This window comes from Lepidochelys olivacea (genome assembly GCF_965140295.1).
Source record: "Lepidochelys olivacea isolate rLepOli2 genome assembly, chromosome: 3".
Taxonomy (NCBI): domain Eukaryota; kingdom Metazoa; phylum Chordata; order Testudines; family Cheloniidae; genus Lepidochelys; species Lepidochelys olivacea.
In genome coordinates this window covers 48,418,830-48,440,493 of record NC_140413.1, presented here as the reverse complement: position 1 = coordinate 48,440,493, position 21,664 = coordinate 48,418,830, and the positions used below count along the sequence as shown (strand labels likewise).

The 21,664-nt window shown below is 42.5% G+C and overlaps 1 protein-coding gene across 1 annotated transcript in view; it reads left to right on the top strand.

The window, feature by feature from the left end:
- Positions 1 to 341: 341 nt before the first annotated feature.
- Positions 342 to 21,664, top strand: part of DST (dystonin) — a 473,375-nt gene continuing 452,052 nt past the window's right edge. The window contains exons 1-3 of the mRNA XM_084622757.1: positions 342 to 642; positions 1,119 to 1,153; positions 20,408 to 20,596. Coding sequence (XP_084478883.1) covers positions 462 to 642; positions 1,119 to 1,153; positions 20,408 to 20,596 — 405 coding nt within the window. The 5' untranslated portion in view covers positions 342 to 461. The remainder of the gene's footprint in view (positions 643 to 1,118; positions 1,154 to 20,407; positions 20,597 to 21,664) is intronic.

Sequence of the window (21,664 nt, the reverse complement as noted above, 5' to 3'; positions counted from 1 at the left end):
TGTCAGCAGCAGCGTTAAAACTGGGCATTTCTGGGATGCAGGAGCTGGAGGTGCACAGCACGGTGCAATGCCGCGAGACCAGCACAAGCGGGGCCCCCCCTCCATGTTCCAGGGCAGGACTGCGGCTGAGGGCTGCTGATCCCTCTGCATCGCCTCGCTCCGCTCGCCCGCTGCTCTCACTTGTGTACAAGCCAGCGGAAAAATCCCCGTTGCTGCTGCGGCTGCTGCCGCCGCCTCCCTCCCGTCTGCTGAGTCATGGACTGAAGCCCTCTCCCCGCTAACTCGCCAGCACATCGCAGCAGCGCTGTGTGTGTCTGCTGCAGCCATTCCGGATCCTGATTTCAGGAGCGCGCGGACCAGCAATCATGCCGCTCCTGCTGCCTCGATAAGCAGCCTGCCCGGCGTTGCCCTCCGGGCTGCTTTGCGCTCCAGGCTCAGCCCCGCACACACGCGCTGGAACCATGATCGCCGCAGCGTTCCTGGTTTTGCTGCGCCCGTACAGCATCCAGTGTGCCCTCTTCTTGCTCCTGCTCCTGCTGGGGACCATTGCTACGATTTTATTCTTCTGCTGCTGGCACCGCAAGCTCCAGAAAGGGAGGCATCCTATCAAATCCGTCCTTTCAGGGCGCTCAAGGAGCCGAGGTAAGAGATGCAGCGCCTTCCTTTCCAAGGCAGGAGGAATCTAGTCTCTTTAAATACAAATAAATCCCTCTTTCCCTTCCCAGGTGGGCTCATTTTCTACCTTGGATTTTGTTTCTAAAACGACCGCATAGAGCGCCTTAGCCTCAGTTTATTAGGGCAAAGGCTTTAGAGAATTCAAGCTGAGTCCAGGACTGCGGCAGCCTAGTCTCCACCCATCCCTTAACGAAATCTCAGCTGGTGGGAGGAAAGTAAGGGACTCGAACCTCCTGATTTCTCAAGTACACCAGAACTTCGCCATCCACTGCTAGCAGATGAATTAAATATAAACGCCTGAGACTGCTGCAAGTTGGGCTTGGAGACTCAGATCTCACTAAAGAATCTGCACAAGACAACAAGCACTGAAATCAAACTCGTTAATTTAAGTGAATCTGAAACTAAGCCAGATGCAGTCCTATGTCTTTCTCTTTTCCTTCCAGATGCTGTAATGAGAACTCATCACTGTCGCTCCGAGGTAATTTATTTAGCACGCAATTTCAAGGTCAGAAGAAGTTCTCTTACATGAGTACAAATTGTTAAAGTCTTTATATAAAATCACTTGTTCACTTTTTATTTTGCACGAAAATCCCTATTTTGCACGGAAGCCTTTCACAGAATGTGCCAGTGGTTTATTTAATATTAATTGATATTAATTAATATTAATTGGCCTATTTAATGATCCCTAAGCTTACTTAAATAAGAGCACTGTTTGTTTCATGTACCTGTAATAAGAATGATAGGTAAATACATAAAAAACAGTTGATGCAGGCAATATGGAGATATGCGTGGCTGGTACATATTGACATAGCAGAGCTTCCATTTCTTTGCTGTATTGTCAGTGGTCACCTGTGTTTTGCTGACTTGATATTTCAGAGCTGCCCCCTTCACTTGAAAACTCAGATGGAGCTGAAGATCAGTACTTCAAGTTAGGAATAAGACTTGACAAAATTTTATTTTCAGTCACCATAATTGTATATTAATAGGTCAAGGGTCTCCCAGCTCTCCTGTTTTAATGGTACAGAAATTCAGAAAGAGTTGATTTCCTCTAGCCTGCTGGCACCTATTCATATACATCTTGCGGGAGGGAAGGAAATTCTGTTTCTGGCCCACCTCCCCATAGAGAACCTACGTCTCCCTCAGACAGAGAGTTTCCACTCTCTTTTCTCCAGACAGTGCATGAGCCAGTGCTGCTGGCAGCTGAGTTCTCAGCAGAGTCCCCTGTTCTCTGCTTTACAGGAACAAACTCCCTGTGTGCTAGGTTGCAACTCCAGTTGGCCCAACTACCCATCTGGATAAGAGGGGCAATCAGGCCAAATTTGAGTGGTCTTGCAACCTTGTTCATCAGATCACATCGCTACTCATGGAAATTTGGCCTGGCTGCCCTTTGGTTTGTACAAAGGGACAGTCAGGTCACATTTCAGTGGCGCTGTGTCCATGCAGCCGCAGTGACACTCCAGATTATTCCAACAGCAGTCATACTGGTTCACTATGAAACTACTGTTTAAAAGTGGTCAGGCCATGGCCCCTCTGGCTCCGCGGCCTAGAGAACATTGAGCAAGCACTCCTCCACACCTCAGTTGGTGCCAGGGCTCTAACCACAAACAAGGAACATTTTTAGAGGAAGGAAAATAGTATTATCCCTAAAGCTGCTCTCTCTGTGCTTCACTGTAAGGCTTCTGCCTAGAATCTTCCCCAGTCCCTCTCCTGCCTGATTTACTGCTACAGATTTAAAGAAACAGTAGACATAGCTTCATACCCACTTCTGAAGGTACTTGTTGGTTTGGAGCCCCAGAAAGAGTTTTGCATGGACGGACCTATTTTGGTGTTTGCATCCCCTTCAGCCCCCGCAACACACATTAAAAACATGGGTAAAATTTTCAAAAGCGCCTAGGTCTCTTTTTCATGAGGCTTGGATTTCTAATTCATATAGGCCTGGTCTACACTTAAAAATTAGATCGACCTAGCTGTATCACTCAGGGCTGTGAAAAGTATAGCACCCTGAGCGCTGTCCTTAGGCTGGTTTACCCCCGTCTCGATGCTGCTAGGTCGACAGAAGAATTCTTCTGTCAACCTAGGTATCACCTCTTCATCCAGTGAAATGATTGGTCTTCATGTTTAAGTATGTCTCCCAGCTAAGACTGGAGAGTGGGTAGGAACTCCTTTAATGTCTTACATTGAATTGAGAGACGTCTTTTCAGTTTACTGTCTTCTCTGTTACAGTGGAAATATGTAGGTATTCAAGGGGTTGTAAGCACTACAGTAATACAAATAATCATAATAATTCACAGTGTAAAGTCAAAACAACAAGGAGTCCTTCTGGCACCTTAGAGACTAACAAATTTATCTGGGCATAAGCTTTCGTGGGCTATAATACACTTCATCAGATTGTTAATCTCTAAGGTGCCACAAGGACTCCTCCTTGTTTTTGCTGCTACAGACTAACATGGCTATCCCTCTGAAACCTGTAACAGTGTAAAGTGTTTAATGCTATTATATTAACCCTGCTGTGTCTATTTGCATTTTACCTCGTGCACAAACTGCATATTTTAAAATTTCCTCTAACTTTTTACTTTACTGGAATCTTATGAGCTGGAATATGAAAAGCTGTATTTTTTTTTACCCCTTTCCATATATGTTATAATTCAATATCCCCATCACTACTGTTCAACATTATGTTTGTCAGTAGAAATGCTGTTGTTTTTCCTCTTGATCAGATTAAATTGACCTGAGATTTTGTAAACTGAATTAAATTTAAGATTCTTAGAGAAATAAATTGATTAATTTGACATCATGAAATGGCACTATTTAAAAAAATGTTTGAAAAGAAATATTTATTTTAAAGAATATTAAAAATTGCTGAATTACAAAATATAATAAGGATCCTTGCACAAACATTAGCAATGCCATATAAAACAAAGTTTAGCATTCTCATTAGTTTAGCAAAGTTTAGCATTTTGTACGATAGCACAAAATATTATGGACTGTACAGATCAATTCACATAAAATCTGACAAAAGACAAAGAATTGTATTTCGCAAGTTGGAGTTTGTAGTTTCTTGCCCAAAAAGTGAATGTAAAGTCATACTACTATGGTTATAATTTTCTACTGCTATTGCTGGCTGGTTCTAGTTGTGATTAGTTATATATTAAACATAGCTATATATATGCCTTAATAAATGAGGATGAAAGACAGGACCTGTGTTAAATAGCAGAATGGGTTTACACATTAGTTATTCACCTTCTGACATTTACATTCAAATGTGACTTACGTCAGACAGGAACATGCATTTGGTGGTCTGATTGTAGTCCTTAGAGAATAGTGATTACCATAATCACAGAACTACTGGCAAATTTTGAATGATTGGCAGTCTTCCAGGAGAGACTCAGATTTGGAAAAATGGGTGTTGCAAATCGGTATTGAAGTTCATTGTCAGGACTATAACTTGCATGGTACATGCCTATTATGACTGTCTCTAGTGAGCACTATTAATCCCTTGCTGTCTTTAGTACTAAAACATCCCCAAATTAAAAATTAATAAGGACAGCACACTGTAAAGCACTATAATCACATCTCTGATGAGTAATGGAAGGGTAGATACTAACTTTGAACAGTTATTTATACTTCATAACTCATCCTATGCTGAATTTTGTGTTCTGCTGATAAATTTCGTGAGAGTACCGTGCTCCTTTTGGGGGGTAAAATTACCTCCAAGTTTTGAAAGTCTTTGCAAAACACATATCTCAGCAGTATATTATAAGCACTACACAGATATTTCAGATTTTTGTTGTTGGAAAAAAATTACATATTAGGTCAAAGTAAGACGTAAATTGGCATAAGTCCTCGTGAAGGTAAATTGGTATGACATACTCCCTAGGGGGTTAAAAGGAAGGATTGCAGCAGGAAAAGCAACCAGCTGGAAGATAGGAGTAGTTGTAAGATACAACAGATTTCTCTCTCCCCACCTGCCCTGCTGACACTCATTTACAACCAATTTAAGCTGATTTTCAGTTGTGCAACTTTCACTGAGCCCAATTGGCTGTTTTGGCCTTGATAGTTATTGGAACACCAGTTCTTTAAAGCTATTGTTACTGAGGTTGCCCTTAACAGTTTCACTCCGTTTTGAAGCTTCTACCAGTTTGAGTTGGACTCTCTGTTCTTAACATGGGAAACACCACTGGAACTGGAAATGGAATAAACTTGTAAATTGCCTCCTCTAGTCACAAGATCAAGAGAGACCAGCTAATTTCCAAGGGTCTGTATACTCTGCATGAGTGCAAAAATCAGGCTTTGCTTGATGCAGTTATCCTATCTATATGCTTTAAGAAAATTTCAGAGAAACAGCTAGAGAAGCAAATATTTTGGGTTTCATCCCTGCATTCCTTACCAACCCAAACTGCCAACAAAGCTCAATGGGAGTTTTACCCAAGTAAGTATTGAGAAGCATTGTTTGTTTGTTTATTCATTCATTCAAAACTCCAAATGACAAACCATTCACTTATTTAAGCCGGTTCTGTATTCAGTGGGAGTTTTGGGATCTCTCTCTAAGTAAATACTTCAAGATTGGGCCCATCAAGCCAGTCCATTTTATGCTAGTTTACTTTTTAAAGTTAGATTGGATATGGTAACCATATATTCAAGGATCTAAAAATCGATCATTTAAAGGTTTACATTTGACTTGGTAGTGTTGCCAGCTCTTGAGATTTTATGCCAAGTTGTGAGGTATTTGGGTTTTTCTGACAGCTTCAGCTCCTGGAGTCATGAGATCATGTGAGAATCTCACCTTTCATTTTTGAAAAAGTAAGCATCTGCCTCTCATGGTTGTGGAGAAAAGCTTGAAAACATGAATCCCAAAGGCTCAAAAACAAGAAGGCAAATAAAATGAAACCAAATTTATTATTTTAAAAATCTTCTGATTTTTAGGCCACTGATGATATGTCTGGGGAGCTGGCTCATGATTTTTGAATATGTGTGGTTGGCAATACGGTAAAGGGAAAACAATCTTTGTGATAAATGCTACAGTACTGCTTGATGTTTTTCAAATGTAGAGCAAAAAGAATACCATAGATTTAAATCTTTTCTCTGAATATTTTCCCGTTTTCTCCACCACTGAATTAGAAAACATGTGGCCTCCAAAATCCATAGTAGGGATAAACGTACTTGTGCCAGAAATTTCGGCATATAGGTAGCAATGCACTGGGTAGTATCACCTGTTCTTTATTTATGATGAACCATCTATCATAAAATATTTGGGGCCACTGGCCAGGGAGTAGCGCCACTGAAGTTGATAAGCCTGATCCTGGTCCTATACAAATCCTTTGGAGTTTTGTAATTCATGGGGAGTTTTGAGTTCAGTGGGATAAGGTGCAGGTCCAATGGAACTAGTCACAGGAGTAAGACAAGTAAGATTTGATCCTTTATTAAGAGCCTGTTTATGGAAGAAGGCAGCATATGTTAACCACAGCTTTAGCAACTGAATAACAATTTGAAGTTTTGATTTCACAGACCTTATATTTTCAGCTTAGAATACTGAATAGTCACTGTCGCTGCAGGATAATATATATTCAGTCTGTCATTTAGATAAGACACATGTGTCTGGTGCTAAAAATAGGTCAGCCAAGTCTAATGGAAATTTTTATAAGAAAAAAAACAAACAGAAATGTTAAAAATGCTTTTTAGTATTATGAATACATATTATACCAAAACAGTGAGTCCTCAGCAAATCTGTACATTACCTTTGCCAGCAACTGTTGTCTTCTTCATTCACATAAAGAAATCATTACTGTGTTTAAACATTTTTTTGTTAATCACAATCATCCCACTGCTGAGTCTACTTGCAAGACAACTAGCTAAAAATGCAGTTCTGGATATTCTTAAAAACTATAATGAATAGTCTTTGAACACTTGTGCTATAATTCATCACAAGAGTTCTACAGTTATTTATAAGCTGCTGAAGATACACACTGCTCCAGTGAAGAGAAAAATCCACAGAGCCTCCAAGGTGAATTACAGTCTTGTATTTGATTGGAGGGAGTATATTCAAGGATAGACAGAAGCATACAATAATAGAGAAATGGATGGATTCACCTATTCAAAGAATGTCTCTTATCCTCGGAGAGCTGAATCAATTTGAAAATATTTTTTCTGTTGTATTTGACATGTTTTTCCCCCAGGATATTTAAACTATTTTATATTAACTGTTGAAGAGTCAAGGAATAGTGTGATGGGAAAACAAAATCAGAGACAAAAATAAAACATTTTCATACGCATGCATAAAAACATTTGTAGGTGGGAAGATGACACTGAGCAAATAACTATGTACCATTGACAATTATGTACCATTGACAATATGCATGTATCTTGTATGTCCCTTTTTTGTTTGTCTGTCTTGTATAGATAGATTGTAAATACTATTTGTATAGTGCCTATCACAATGGGGCCCTGATTTTGACTAGACCCTTCGGACACTATCATAATAATTAGAGTAATGATTAATAGCATACAGTCAGAGGGTTTTCTTATGTGAAGAATCCCACATAGAGGCCAGGAAAATTTGAAAGGTTCCATTTATGGAGTTTCCTCTGAAGGTTCCCATGGGGGAGGATGAAGTTCGCCTTCCTTTGGAAAAAGTAGGCAGTTCTGTGTCTCTGTGCTGGCTTCTAGCCTCCTTGCCTCCTGGAGTGCTCTCCTGGAATGCTGCCAGTGTGGCAGCCTGACCACAGCACGCTGAAACGCTGGAGGGGGTCTCTCAGTTGGCCCTTGTTAAAGTATTGGCATTGCATTACTGCAGCAGCAGCCCCCAGAGGTCTGCACCTCCCACCCTTTGAAAGAGGATTGCACTAGAGATGCCTGAACCTCCGTCAGGAGTTCATACAGCCCCAGGATCCTTGCAGGTAAGGGATACAATGCCTGAATAAGGAGAAGAGAATCTGGCCCTTAATTAGCTGCTGTCCCTGTTACTTCATTTTCCATACATGCAGCTTTATAAGTGCCCTCTCAGGTTTTTTAGATGTTTTTACAAAGTCACGTACATCCCTCTAGTAAATCCCATTGTTTCCTTTGCTAGAAAGATATAATTTTGATGAAGTCACAACCTAAGTTATACTGCACACCAGTTGATAATACACACTGAGCTCCTAATACCACAGGTAGACCCTTGTAACACAGTGGCTACCACCCAAGCACTGCCTCATGGCCAGAGGTGCCTCTGCAGCGTCCTGCCTCTGTTTTCCCCTTCATCAGGGCTCCTTAAACAAACCTTCACATGGCATTGCTCATCCAATCACAGCCTTTCTGGGGGGGTTGGTTTCTTTATTATCAGAGAGTTCCTAAAACCAAACACAAAAATCAAATCTACCACCCAGCCTTAAGATGGGTACAGCCCCTCCTCCCTAGGGTAGTGTCCCTTCCTGCTGTCTGGGCTGCTGGAGAAGATGGAAGGCCTGACCTGCCTTTCCCCAAATGAAAAACAAAACTTTCAGCTGGGTCTTCTTAGCTAATCCCAACTCCCTTCTTCAGGGACCACTGCAGGAGACCTTCTCTTCCTATACCTTCACTCTGCAGTTCCCCTTCTAGCTCTGCCTTTCTTTTAGAAAAACATGCAATCTTGATTTAAAAACTGCCGGTGACTGAGAATCCACCACCACCCTTGGTAAATTGTTCAGTGGTTAATTACTCTCACTGTAGAAAATTAGCTCCTTATTTCCAGTCTGAATTTGGAACTTCCAACCATTGGATTGGGTTATACATTTCTCTGCTAGATTGAGGAGTCCAATATCCAATATTTGTTCCCCATGTAGATCCTTATAGACTATAATCAAGTCACTCCTTATTCTTCTCTTTGGTAAAATAACTGGATTGAGTTCCTGGAATCTATCACTATAAGACATGTTTACTACTCCTCGGGGCTCTTCTCTAAACCGTCTCCAAATTATCAACATTCTTCTTGAATTGTTGACACCAGAACTGGACACATTATTCTAGTAGTGGTCACACCAGTGCCAAATACAGAGGTAAAATAATCTGTTTACTCCTACTTGAGATTCCCCTGTTTATGTATCCAAAGATCACATTAGCCCTTTTGGCCACAGTGTAACACTGGGAGCCATGTTCAGCTGATTATCCATCCTCTCCTGAAATCTTTTTCAGAGTCACTGGTTCCCAGGATAGAGTTCCCCATCCTGCAAATATGGCCTACATTCTTTGTTTCTAGATGCATACATTTACATTTAACCATTCTAAAACATATATTGTTTGCTTGTACCCAGCAAACCAAGTGATCCAAATCACTCTGTATCAGTGACCTGTCATCTTCATTATTTACCACTCCCCCAATTTTTGTGTTATTTGCAAACTTTATCAGTGATTTTATCTTTTCTTCCCAGTCATTAATAAAAACATCACGTAACAAAGGGCCAAGAAACAATCCCTCCAGGAGAGGGACACACCCGCTTGATTATTCCCCATTTACAATTACATTTTCAGATTTATCAGTTAGCCAGCTTTTAATCCACTTAATGTGTGCCATGTTAAATTTTATATTGTTGGAGTTTTTCAGACAAAGTGTCTCCCCCGACTATTCACTTACAATTAGGTGACTCGTCATATTTCTGCTAAATCTCGGGTGAGTTTTCTAGCCATTTTAGTCATAGCAGGGTTATGAGAGGCCACCCATATTTGCAAACTGAGGCATGATGAAGCTCCTCCCTCACCAATAACCTTTCAAAAGGGAAGTACTGGACAGAAGTGTTCCAGACTAGCCTGTTGGATGTGGGTAGCTAGCGCAGTAGCTATGTATTATTACATAGCTATGTAGCGCAGTAGTTATGTCTTTCATTCTGTGTTACATTTGAAATGTTTCATTGGTCCCTTCCAGTGCTGTATTTTTAACACTTAAAATTCCAAGTTTAATTTATAAAAGGACAAGTTTGCTAGTGAATCCCTCACTCCTGTTTCATGATGCATACCAGGAATCTCTCAACACTAGGAGAACAAAGAAAAGGGCAGTAACAGAGGACTGAAAGGCCACATTATAAGGGCCTGTGCAGGGCCAGCCAGTAGGCAGCCTACGTGCACAGGCCTTGTACCAAATTGTGGTCAGGAGATGTGTAGTGGAGTCAGGGTTGAGGTGGGTCAAGATACCAGAAAGTCAGGGTCAGGCACAGACTTACAGACAGGGCGCAAGTAGTGGAATCAGGAACAAGCTGGGTCAGGATGCCAGGAAATCAGGGTCAGGTGCTGAGTTGCAGACAGGAGACAAGTAGTTAAGCTGGGAATGAGCCAGAGTCAGGAGCTGGTGTTTAGGGCTAACAGCAAGTTCTGCAGCAGAGCAAGCAGGCTGCCTGCACTGTTGCAGAGACAGCTTCCTATGCTGTCCTATGCTGGTTAATATACCAGAATGGGCCAATCAGTGGGCCGCTCAGTCCCCACTAGGCAGTACTTCCTGCAAGGTCTAGCTTCCCAGGGTCCCCCAGCAGAAACCCAGCCTCAGCATCCCGTGGCAATGCAGAAACATTAGCAGCCTGGAATCCTCATGAGAACAGGTTCTTACAGCACCTCCTTCTTCAGGTCCCCCTCTTGGGGTGATGCCTGTTTAGGCTTGTTGGGGTGAGTCCTATTGAACACCCTGACTAGGTCAGGGACATGAACATGAGAAGCCAGAGCCCTCCAATCTATGAACTAATACAGGCAACCATGTCTCTGTTGGGAATCAAGGATGGCATGCTCCTCATGACCCTGGATTTTGACTAGTGAAGGCAGGGGTGTGGTTTGGTCGGGAAAGATGCTCTCAGTATAGAGCTACCAAAAGGAAACATAAAAAAGTGGGTGTGTTTTGAGGTATTGGGGAAGCTGTAGTTTAAAGGTAACTGGGTTGATCTTTTGGCATATCTAGAAGGGTCCTAGGAATTGGTGGCCCAGTTTCCAGAAAGGTTGACTGGTCTGGAGATGCTTTGTGGCGAACCTTACCTTCTGGCCTATTCTGAACACCAGAGCTTCCTACATGTCTCTACATGGTCTACATGTCTCTTGTAAGCCTTCTTCATCTCTTCTAGGTGGTTCTTGAGCTCCTCCTGTATGAGATGGATGTCTCTGTTGGACCCAGTTGGTGGCGGCTGGGTTTGGGGAGGTTGCTTGTAGTGCCCAGTGAAAATGGGAGTGGAATCTGAGGAATGGGCTCTGACCTGTAGAGGCATGGTTGGCATTGTTATATGAAAATTTTGCATATAGCAGGAGTGTGGACCAGTTATCTTGGTGATAGTTCACAAAATGTCTCAAGTATTGTTCCAGTACTTGGTTCACCCTTTAGGTTGCCCATCGGTTTGGGGTGGTATGTGGTGGAAGTTGATAGGGAGACATGCAGTAACCAGAATGCTTAGCACCAAAAGTGAAAGGTAAACTGTGGGGCTTGGTCTGAAACTGTGTATTCTGGAAGTCTGTGAAGATGAACCAGCTCCTGGAGTTTGGCAGTAGCCTCGACAGAGGGTAGGTAGTTGCAGGGGATGAAGTGGGTCTTTTTAGTCAGACTGTCCACAGCAATTGCTGGGAGTTCCACAGTGAAGTCTAAGAGGATGGCAGACCAAGGCCTAGTTGGAGTCTCTAGTATACGAAGGTGCTGAGTGGTCTAGTCTGGAGCATCTTGCTGTGTGCACAGTACTCACAGGAGTCCATGTAAGCTTGGATGTCAGACTGCCAACAGAAAAAATGGGCAAACTGAACCGCCAATGGAGTGTCATGGCATAGCTGTAGCACCTCCAGTCAGGGGCACTATGGGGGGACATCTGTGTACTTGTCAAAGTATGTTACCCCATCCCACATGGAGCAGAGCATCTTAGTCTCTAATGGTATAGACTAGATTCCTTGGATGAGTGGGTCTTCTTTCAGGGTGGACTGGATGGGGGAGCTCAGGTCTTGATGAATTGTGGCATTGACAAATTTACTAGGCTTGAGGGGGCAGAGGACTCAGAAATAGGTTCCTCGTTTCCACCAGCCTCTCTGGAGCGAACGTGATGTGGGTTGTCAAAGATGGTCAAGAAGGCTTGCAAGAAGGTGTCCCAGTCAGGGAGAACTGGGCTGTTCTGTGCTAATGTTGGGGGAGCCCAGTTGAGCTCTTAGCTGGTGAGAAGGCTAACTACCAGTCCCACCCTTGTGTGGTCTGTGGGGTACGTTCTGTGGTGGAGCTGAAAGGACAGCCTGCATTGACTCAGATACCCCTGGAATTTCCAAAGGTTCCTGTCAAGCCGTTTGGGCAGTGGGACCACGGGAGCCTGTTCAGGCGATGGTGGTTTGCTCAGGTACCTAGTGTAGCTGCTTCTCCCTGGGAGCAGGGTAGTTGCTCATGCAGGGTCTGTGCTTCTGTTGCAGACTGTGTAGCTTGGCTCTGTAGTTCGAGGTTCTGTCTGCAGATTAGTGACTTGGTCTTGCAGGTTCTAGGCCCACGGGGAACTGCTGGTCAGAGGGCAGCCCACCCCTTTCATCTTCTATGAAGGATAGGGTTGCCAGGTGTCTGGTTTTTGCCTGGAATGTCTGGTCAAAAAGGGACCCTGGCAGCTCCAGCACTGCTGACTGGGCTGTTAAAAGTCCAGGTGGCAGCAGGGGGATGAGGAGGGGACCTGCAGCAGCTCTCTCTGTGGAACTTGAGGGTGGTGCGAGCCCTGGCGGGCAGGGGGTGGATCCCAGTGAAGGGGCTGGGAAAAGCATTCGGGCTGCAGGCTGGGGCTGGCAGGCAGTGGCTGGGGGTTCCTTGCAGAGTGGGCATGGTGGCCTTTAGGAAGTGCCTTCAGCCCCCTCCCTGTCTGGCCCACTGCTCCCCGGGGACTGCTGCACTGGGCTCATCTCAGGGCCATGCAACTAGCAGATAATGGGCTGTGGGCTTGTCAGACTCCTCGCAGAGATGAATGAGCTGCACGGAAGCATGGGACTAAAGTTGGACTGCTCTCCCTGGGAATGGGTCCGAGCAGAGTTGGACAGCAGCTGGGTGTGGAGGCCCCAGCCAGTGGCTGTCCTGGGGGGGATGAAGGAGAGGGGCTGCTGGTCATTGCAAATGATGTGGGGTTGAGGAGGGAGCCTGCTGCAGCTCTCTCCCTGGAGCTGCTGTGATTTGGGCTACACAGCGAGCCAGGGGCAGCAGTGGGGTATATATGTGTGTGTCACTTGTGTGGAATTCTCTCCCTGTCTTCCTACCCCCCTCCCCCCCGCATTCCGGAGAACAGAAAAAAAATTTGCCCTCAGTGCGCTGGCCGAGCCATGTGTCCAGGATTCATGGCAGACAGAACAGCCTCTGAGGCCTGGGAAATGGCAGGGCAGCACTGGTGTGGCTGCTATTTAAGGAGCTACCTGACATCAGCACCTCCCGGAGCCCCCGTGAACTGCACTAACCAGAGCTGCCCGGAGCCCGAACCCCATCCCGCACCCAAACTCCCTCCTGGAGTCCTCACCCCTTCCCACACCCCAACCCCCTGCCCCAGTCCTGAGCCCCTCCCACACTCTGAACCCCTTGGCCCCAGTCTGGAGCCTCCTCCTACACCCCAAACCCCTCATCCCCAGCCCCACCCCAGAGCCCGCTCCCCCAGCAGGAGCCCTCACCACCTCCCACACCCCAACCCCCTGCCTCAGCCCGGAGCCCCCTCCCATACTCCAAACCCCTTGGCCCCAGCCCCACCCCAGAGCCCACACCCACAGCTGGAGCCCTCACCCCTTCCCATGCCCCAACCCTCTGCCCCAAGCCAGTGAAAATTAGTGAGTGAGCGATGGAGGGAGGGGGAATGGAGTGAGCGGGGGTGGGGCTTGGAGAATGGGCAAGGCCTTGGGGCAGGGGGCAGGACTAGGGTGTTCGGTTTCCTGCAATTAGAAAGTTGGCTACCCTAATGAAGGAGTTGGAGGGGCAAAGGGGGTCTGAGCAAATTGTCAGGCCCAGAGTCAGGGCTGGGCGGTGGGTGACCTTGGCCAGTTACAATGTTGCAGTCAGGAGATAAGCTTCCTGCAGTTTGTAGCTTCCCAGTGTACCCCAGAAAAAAACAAGCCTGAGCTTCTGGTTGCACTCCAAAAATATGAGTGGCCTGGAGCCCCATGGTCCCAGCTTCTCATCCTGCAAATTCTGACTGATTTGGCTCTGGAAATACTCTAAGCTACTTAAATTCATTCTAGCTCATCAGTGGCCATTGCATCAACCAGATCTGACTCTTTGCTTTCTAATTTTTTAAAAAGATTGTACTGAGGGTAGCAATCCCTGATGTAGGTTTTGAATGCACCAGGGAAAGGGGGAAGACACTTGGACAAGCTGTAACAAAGTCAGTGAAGAAATAGGGGACAGGACACCCTCTCACCTCTGAGATTTTTTTAGGAATAAGTTGAGAACAGGCCAGCTTCTAAAATGGCCACACATAGGTAGCTGCCTGATTATTATTAGGATAATTTTAAGTTGCTTAGGAAGTATGCAAAAGGTGTGACTACCTGGTATTTTACCACCTGCTTACTCATCTCAAATTAAAGTAAAATTCCACTTCACTAGTTTTATATATCATGCTTATAAGGAATTTGAAATAGAAATGATCATATCCTTAGGGATTCACGTTTTCAGATCACATCTCTTACTGAAGAGTTTTGGGGTCACGAGGCCGAATCTCATCTCACCCACTTTTTGCTCACTAAACTCCCTTGATTTAAATGGACTTCTTATTTACATCTCTGCAAATGCAATCTCAGTAAGGACCATCAGCTCTACTTAAATACACATGTACTGTTCTGTACCTGAAAAATGCATTCATATCCCATTTAAACTTCTTGGCTTGAAGTGTACACGTGTCACCTCAGGAACTGGAGTCCTGATTTTCTAATAACAAATATACTAAGTGCTACAAAAGCATAATGCAGTTAAGCATCACTTCATATAAAGCACCTATAGGTGCCTGTACTTCAGTGTGGTTATTAAATAAGATATCCTAATCCAACAGTTAGATCCTCAAAGTATCCCATACCTATGTGTTTTGTTTTTATTCGCCCTGCAGACCCAGTATAAGTAAGCACATCTTCACTGCCAAAAAAGGTGTGTTCTTAAATAGCAGTGAAGACAGGGCAACTCAGCTTTTAACTTGTGTTAGCCGCTTAAGTTAAAGCCAATCGGGGAGCCTGGGGATGAACTTTGGCTACTAACCCGAGTTAAAAACTGAGTTGCTATATCTTCACTGCTCTTTTAGTCCAAGTTAGCTAACACACATTACCTGACCTGAGTTAAGAGCATATATTTTTTGCAGTGCAGAGAGTGAGCTGGTTTCTCTTCCATAAATAGAATTATGTACTAAGTTGCAATGTGCAAGTCTCCAAGCAATGGCATGGCCACTGGTGTCACTAAAGGCCTGATTTGGTTTGCAGCACCTTTATTATGAGTGACCATGCATGAGAAAGAAAGAATTCAGTTTGAATCCCAGATCATAGGTTGAGTTTGCAGGGCTGAAAGTTAGATACAATATCTTTCTATTTGTAAACCAAGCACATTCAATGTGTAAATCACTGAGGGACAATAAAGTGGGAAACCCAGAATGATATTTTTACAGTCACTTTTCAGAGTTGAACAGTTCTTTAAAATACACAAATGCACAAAAACTGTATATATAATGATAACTTCCTATGCACTTGAATGAATAGCAGGAAGGCTCTTCAAACTTTCAGTTGGCTGCAGAATATGGTACATTGGAGTTATTTAATAAGACTCCTGCCTTGTTAAGTAGTTACTTCAAGAAAAGTATTTAATTCCATTTTTGCCCATATTCAAGGTTGTTCAGAATTCTGGCGTCTTGAGAATTTTTATAATGGTATGCACATTAGTGTTTCTGGGTCTTAAGAATTTTTAGATTGCATACACATGAAAGTTTCTAGGCCTTAAATAGGCAATAACTGACAATTCAAAGACTGTTTTTGAGGCCATTAGTTGACAGTAATAATAGATAACAGTTCTCATTTGTGCATAACCACTGTCAAAAAGTGAAATCGCACTGTGCTGGGTATTCCATTTGACTTCCTTTGATTCATATATTCATTAGTGCTATTGCAAAAGTGGCTTTAGTCTGATGGGCTCACTCTGATGTCTGGAAAAGTATTTGCAAACACAATTGAGGTCTGTTGCCATTCTTCTTAGTGCCCTCAATGGGCCTGATACCAACCAGCCGTTTTCCTGTAGACTACTGAAGCTCTGCCATAAGGCTTGGGCCCTGATCCAATGCTCATTGATGTCAGTGCAAAGACTTCCAGTTACTTCAATGGACGTTGGATAATGCCCTTAGCGACTCTCCTAGAGTTAATGTTTAGTGCCACTGCAAACACACACAAGCTTAAAGTCAAGCATATGCTAAATCAGGTTATATTTTTCTCCCATTCAGAATACCCCCCATGGAAAATCCAGGTACTCCCTGGAAAAATCTAGGAAAACAGTATAATTTGTTTTCAAGTCCAGAAATAACCAATAGCCTAAAATGAAGGGAAAGGAAATGGCTGAGAGAGAGAAAGCCAAAGTAAATAAATAAGATGGCACATTGAAAGTATGGAACAGACAAAGATGCAATTCACTAAAGCTACCAAATGAATTGGTGCTAGTGGTACATAGGCATCCTTGCTTCTTATGAAAGTGTTATTTAGAATGTTAGAAGATAAGAAAAAATATATAGTAGAAATGAAGGAGAGGGGGGAAAGGTACAATGCAATATCCAAAACGTCCTCATATGTAAAATATTAACATGACAGCAAAAAGTAAGATAGTTATGAGTCTTTCCACCAAGGTTTAGTGTTGTTTATTATATTTATTAATGATCTAGAAAGGGGGATGATAAGAGAGGGACCAAAATCTGTAGATGTATGAAATATGTGTCACTGGCCACTGAGACACTTCTGAGCTACTACGTCTTTAAGAAAGAAAGACTGTGCAGGTCCTTGTGCCTGTTCAGCCACTACATTAGTGTTTAGAAGAAAACTGATCTTTTTTTTCTCTTGTTTTAAAATACCCTGATACTGCTATGCTTAATGCAAAAAGGCTTCTTTGTTAAGAAACTAAGGAAGAAGCTGTTTGAAACGCTACAACTGCTAGCTATTACCCTCTATCTCAATAATGCAATAAACAGGCCTCCTATGTGTCAGAAATACATTATTTAACCTGAAATATAAGGCTTGCCCTTCTGGAAGGGAAATCACAGTGGATAAATGAGAATCGCACAGGAATTAGTATATTAAAAACAACATGATTCTAGATGTTAAATCAGAGCTCTTGGGAATGTAGCAAAATGTCCCACAGCCTTCAGTGAGTTCATGGCAGAGGATGTCCTTATGTGTATGGGTCTGAGACCAAATCACCAGGGAAAAACGGAGATGCTAAGGTTCATCCATGCAATGTAAATCAGTTGCACTCTCATTGATTAGCACTTTGCAACTCCCTCTAGCATGTCTGTTTTGGTTCCACTGTGCATCTTTTCTTGTTCTTTGGGATGAGCTGTAGTTGCAGATTCCTAGACAAAAAACCTCTACTTGTTTTTTTTACCCTGTACATAGGAGGCCTGTTTATTGCATTATTGAGATAGAGGGAAATAGCTAGCAGTTTTAATGTTTCAAACAGCTTCTTCCTTAGCCTTTTTTTGCTATAAGCACAGCAGTATCAGCTCACATGAAAAAATATGCTGACACTAAAGCCGGTATATTGCATTTTTTCTTTCTTCAATTTTATAACTAAGGAGCCAAATCTTGCAGTTCTTATCCCTTACTCTAGCAAAGTTTCCACTGCAGGACTGAGTAGGCACTGAAGGTTTTGGCTCAAGGACATCTCCTGTCTTTCACCCTCTTTTTTGATAAGGAATTCATTTCCCCCCTGCTTCGTACTTCCCACCTGAAATCATAGTCCTTTGCATTTATCACATCATAATCCTCTCGAGAGCAAGCAGTTGTGATACTGCAAACAGAAGATTATGACTTTAAGTGGAGAATAAGCTCAGAAGCAGATGAGGTCTTAAAGTGACAAAGATCCTGTTTTCTTGCTAATATCCCTACCAATAAACAAGGGAAGATACATATGAGCAGCATTGCCCATAAACAAAATATAGCGTTTTCCAAGAGGCATCAGTGGGTCTTTAATATTTAAACAAAATATTTAATTATTAAACCTAGAAGCTCTTTTGACATGAAGTCATTCAGTGAGAGAGAGCCACACACTTAAATCCCTCTTTGGCACGCATCTCTAAGCACTTTTTGAGCTGCTTAGCTTTTACCAAATATTTGTGTTACATAAATATGCAATCCTGGAGAATTGTATCCGGCTCTGAGGGGACTGGGAGAATGGCTAATGTGCCCTGCATATGACCGGGATTCAACCAGTAGCCAGTCCTGAATCTGTAGCTAAAATTTAGCATATATTTGGAGTTCAAACTCATTCAGAACTCAGAATGGGTTCACTAGTGATATCATCTTTAAAGATTACTTTCCTGACAGTGGATTAAAATTGCTGATGCACATTCCTGTTTTTACAGAAAGAGAAGGTCCTCACCTGGAAACTAAAGATTTGAACAACTGTATAAATAGTTCTGTTTGTACTATATTATTTTTCCTTAATTCATTTAATTTTCACTTTGATTAATTTGACTAGATATCGTAAATTGTTTATATTTGTTATTTATTTCATAGGGCAGGTGAACAGAAACTGGGGCAAAAAGATTTTTCCCTTGCAATAATATGACATAGCCTTATGGATTTATATCTTTTAATATTTGTGGATCACACAAAATCCACAAGTTTCTTGGCTGCATTACCTTACATTAGGCCGTTTTTTGCTAGCCACTATGGATATGATCCCTCTCATGTTGAAGGAGTTGGGGACCAAATTCTGCTGTAACTTACACCCTGTGCAATTGGAATTGGATAGGGTATAATTAAGAGCAGAATTTGGCCCTGGTAGTTTTGCCTTTGACTTCAGAGGGAGCAGAATCAAGATCAGTTATTTTTATAAACACCCTGCCTACTCCACAGAAATGAATGTTCTTTAAAGGAAAGTTCCACAGTTTAGTTATAAAAAATCTCTCTTCTCTCACATGCAAAAACTATATTAAAAGAATGTCAGGGTGGCTATGTCAAGTATCTAAAAGTCAGGAAATGTCAGAATTAAGGTTAGCCATGGGACCTCATTTCAGCTCCTTTTGCACTTGTCTTATGATAGTCTTGTTCCACATCAGATACGAAGTCTGAGGTTGAACCAAGAATAGAGCCCAACTCTCCAGTGTCCCAGTGGAGTGACTTAAACACAAGGGTAATTCCTTTCTCTTCTTTACAGCTCTCTGCTTCATTCACTGACCATCCTGTGCATTGAATGAGGCGTGGGTAAGGGAAAACAAATAGTATGTGATCATGTAATGAAAGACTGTATCAGAATGCATAGGAACAAAGGGAGCAAATTAAGGTTGCATAGGGATCCGTAATTCTGATCTTCCCTAACTTTGCTTGGATTTGCCACCTAAATAACATTTTTAACCTCATTTTTATATGTAATAAACTTGGTTTTTAAAAAATAAAATTGAAAAACCAGAAATTACACCCTATGGAACTTTATTCCCCACTCAGCCCTGCATGAGACAAAAGCAGGGTTGGAATCCAGGACCATAGTACAGACTTGCTGGTGGCAATGTTGTTTTCTACATGGGCCAGCCATTATAGGGTGATGAAGCACACACACTGGCATTAGCTCACACAGCTATTTTCTAGACATGTTAAGAATGTTGGGAATTAGGAATTCTTGGTTTTATTTTTGGCTGTGAAATGGAACATGGTCTTTTGGTTACAGATAACACAGCCAAGGATGCATATGACACATGCATTGCGAAAAGCAGTGTGACTAGGTGGATGAGATGATAAATTAGGGACCTGGGTTCTATTCCCAGGCTCAGTAAGAGCTGGGAACATACTCAGTGCTGTTGGTGTGTGTTGGGTTGGAGCACGGTCAGTGTGATTGGCTTGTAGGAGCTTCATGATACTGGGAGCATGCTTAATGCAGTTGGCATGTAGGGATTGGGGTGTCAGCCTGGGTGGTGTAGTTGGCCTGTGGGAATGAAGTTTCATAGGGCTGGAAGCATGTTCAGAGATTTTCACAGCAAGCCTCTAATAAACTTTACTGAGCATGTCAAACAACAACTTTCAGAGGCCCATAACTTGAACAAATCTGGGTGGATTTGTGTTGTGACAGCATAAGACAGTCTCTTTACCTGAGGAATATTCTGCTGCCAAATTTCAAGTTCTTCCGCCAAACCCTGGAAGTGGTAGAGCTCTTAAAAGAAATGGTTGGCAACAAATTAACATTAGCAAACATTGAACCATTTTTGCTGGAATTCTCCAAAACAATTCAGCCTGAGGCAGAGAGCAGGTATAGAAAACTTTAATCTGAATAGAGTTTGGCAAAGATACAAGCAACTGAAAACATAGGCTTATAATGAAAAATGTTAAGCAACCTTAATTAAAGATGTAACAACCAGCTCTGCCTATAATAGTTATAATCTATATCTATCTATATATATAGAGAGAGAATGTGATGCCTAAACTACTTAACAATGTTCCTTTACTGCTGCATGCTAATTTTATTATTACAATATTTGTAAACCTTCATCGTCAGTGTGTTTTGTCTCTAATAATTAATAAAATCCTCTACGATATTTCTTTTTGTTATGTTGCTGCATTCTGAGAATTGTCAAACATTGCTATTGCCTTTTCTATGTCATAGGGTTTTAGACCAAGTCCTCGTCATGCTAGAAGACGTGTAGCACCTCGCCTTGAAGAAACTCAGCCTCTAGCGGAAGTACATCACTTGAGTGAACAAGAAACTTCCATAAGGAAAAGAAAAATCAAGAAAAACAGCAGAGTTCAGCCAGAATTTTACCATTCTGTTCAAGTCACACCAACTCGAAAACCTGTGAGTATTCTACTTTTGTAGTATAATGACACACATGTCAGATTGAAGCATGGAATATATTTTTATTTTGTGAGATGTGTATGGGCATTACTCTGTTTATCACTTCAGAAAACCCCCAAATCTCATGACCAACAACTACATATATAAATTTGTTAGTGTTTTTAATGTCAATGCTTAACTGATTGTTTTAACCCAGCTGTGAAGGTTTTTATTTAGAATTTTGACTCTTAGTCAAAAATTAAGTACTGAAATCATCCTAACATAATTTTTGCATGTATTTTTTGACACATGACATATATTCTGATGAAATGCCTCGCAGGATTAGACCTGTCAAAGATTCTAGGTACTGTGCTGAAATTTTGTTTGGTCTCAACACCATTTACATTTGTACAAAGACAATTTAGAGGTCTCTTCAGCTCTATGCTACGGTTGCCACTTTTCTGTTATGCAAAATTTGGATCAAGCCCCACCTTTCTTCACTCCAAGGCCTGGCCTACACACTTTTTTGTACCAGTATAACTATTTTGGTTAGGAGTGATTTTTTACTGGAATACTTATGCAGGCACAACTCCTAGTGTGGACATGATAGACCAGTATAAAGGTTCTTTATACAGATACAGCTTATTTCCCTTCCTGTATGGGAATGAGCTGTACTGGTGTAAGCACCTTTATATGAATATGACCTGCATCCACAGTAGGGGGACTGTACTTCTTTAACTAGACTGGTATTGTTAAAGCAGTACAACTTTGGTGTGTAGACAAGCCCTAATAAAGCCCCTGTCCTTGTTCCTCTTACTAAACTGCATCCCCTAGAATAAGCTATATATTTCTAACACAGAGCCGAAATGGGCAGGAATGGTATCCCTAGCCTCTGTTTGCCAGAAGCTGGGAATGAGCAACAGGGGATGGATCACTTGATGATTACCTGTTCTGTTCATTCCCTCTGGGGCACCTGGCACTGGCCACTGTCGGAAAACAGGATACTGGGCTAGATGGACCTTTGGTCTGACCCAATAGGGCCATTCTTATATTCTTATGTTCTTAATCGTTTTTAAGCACGATAATCAG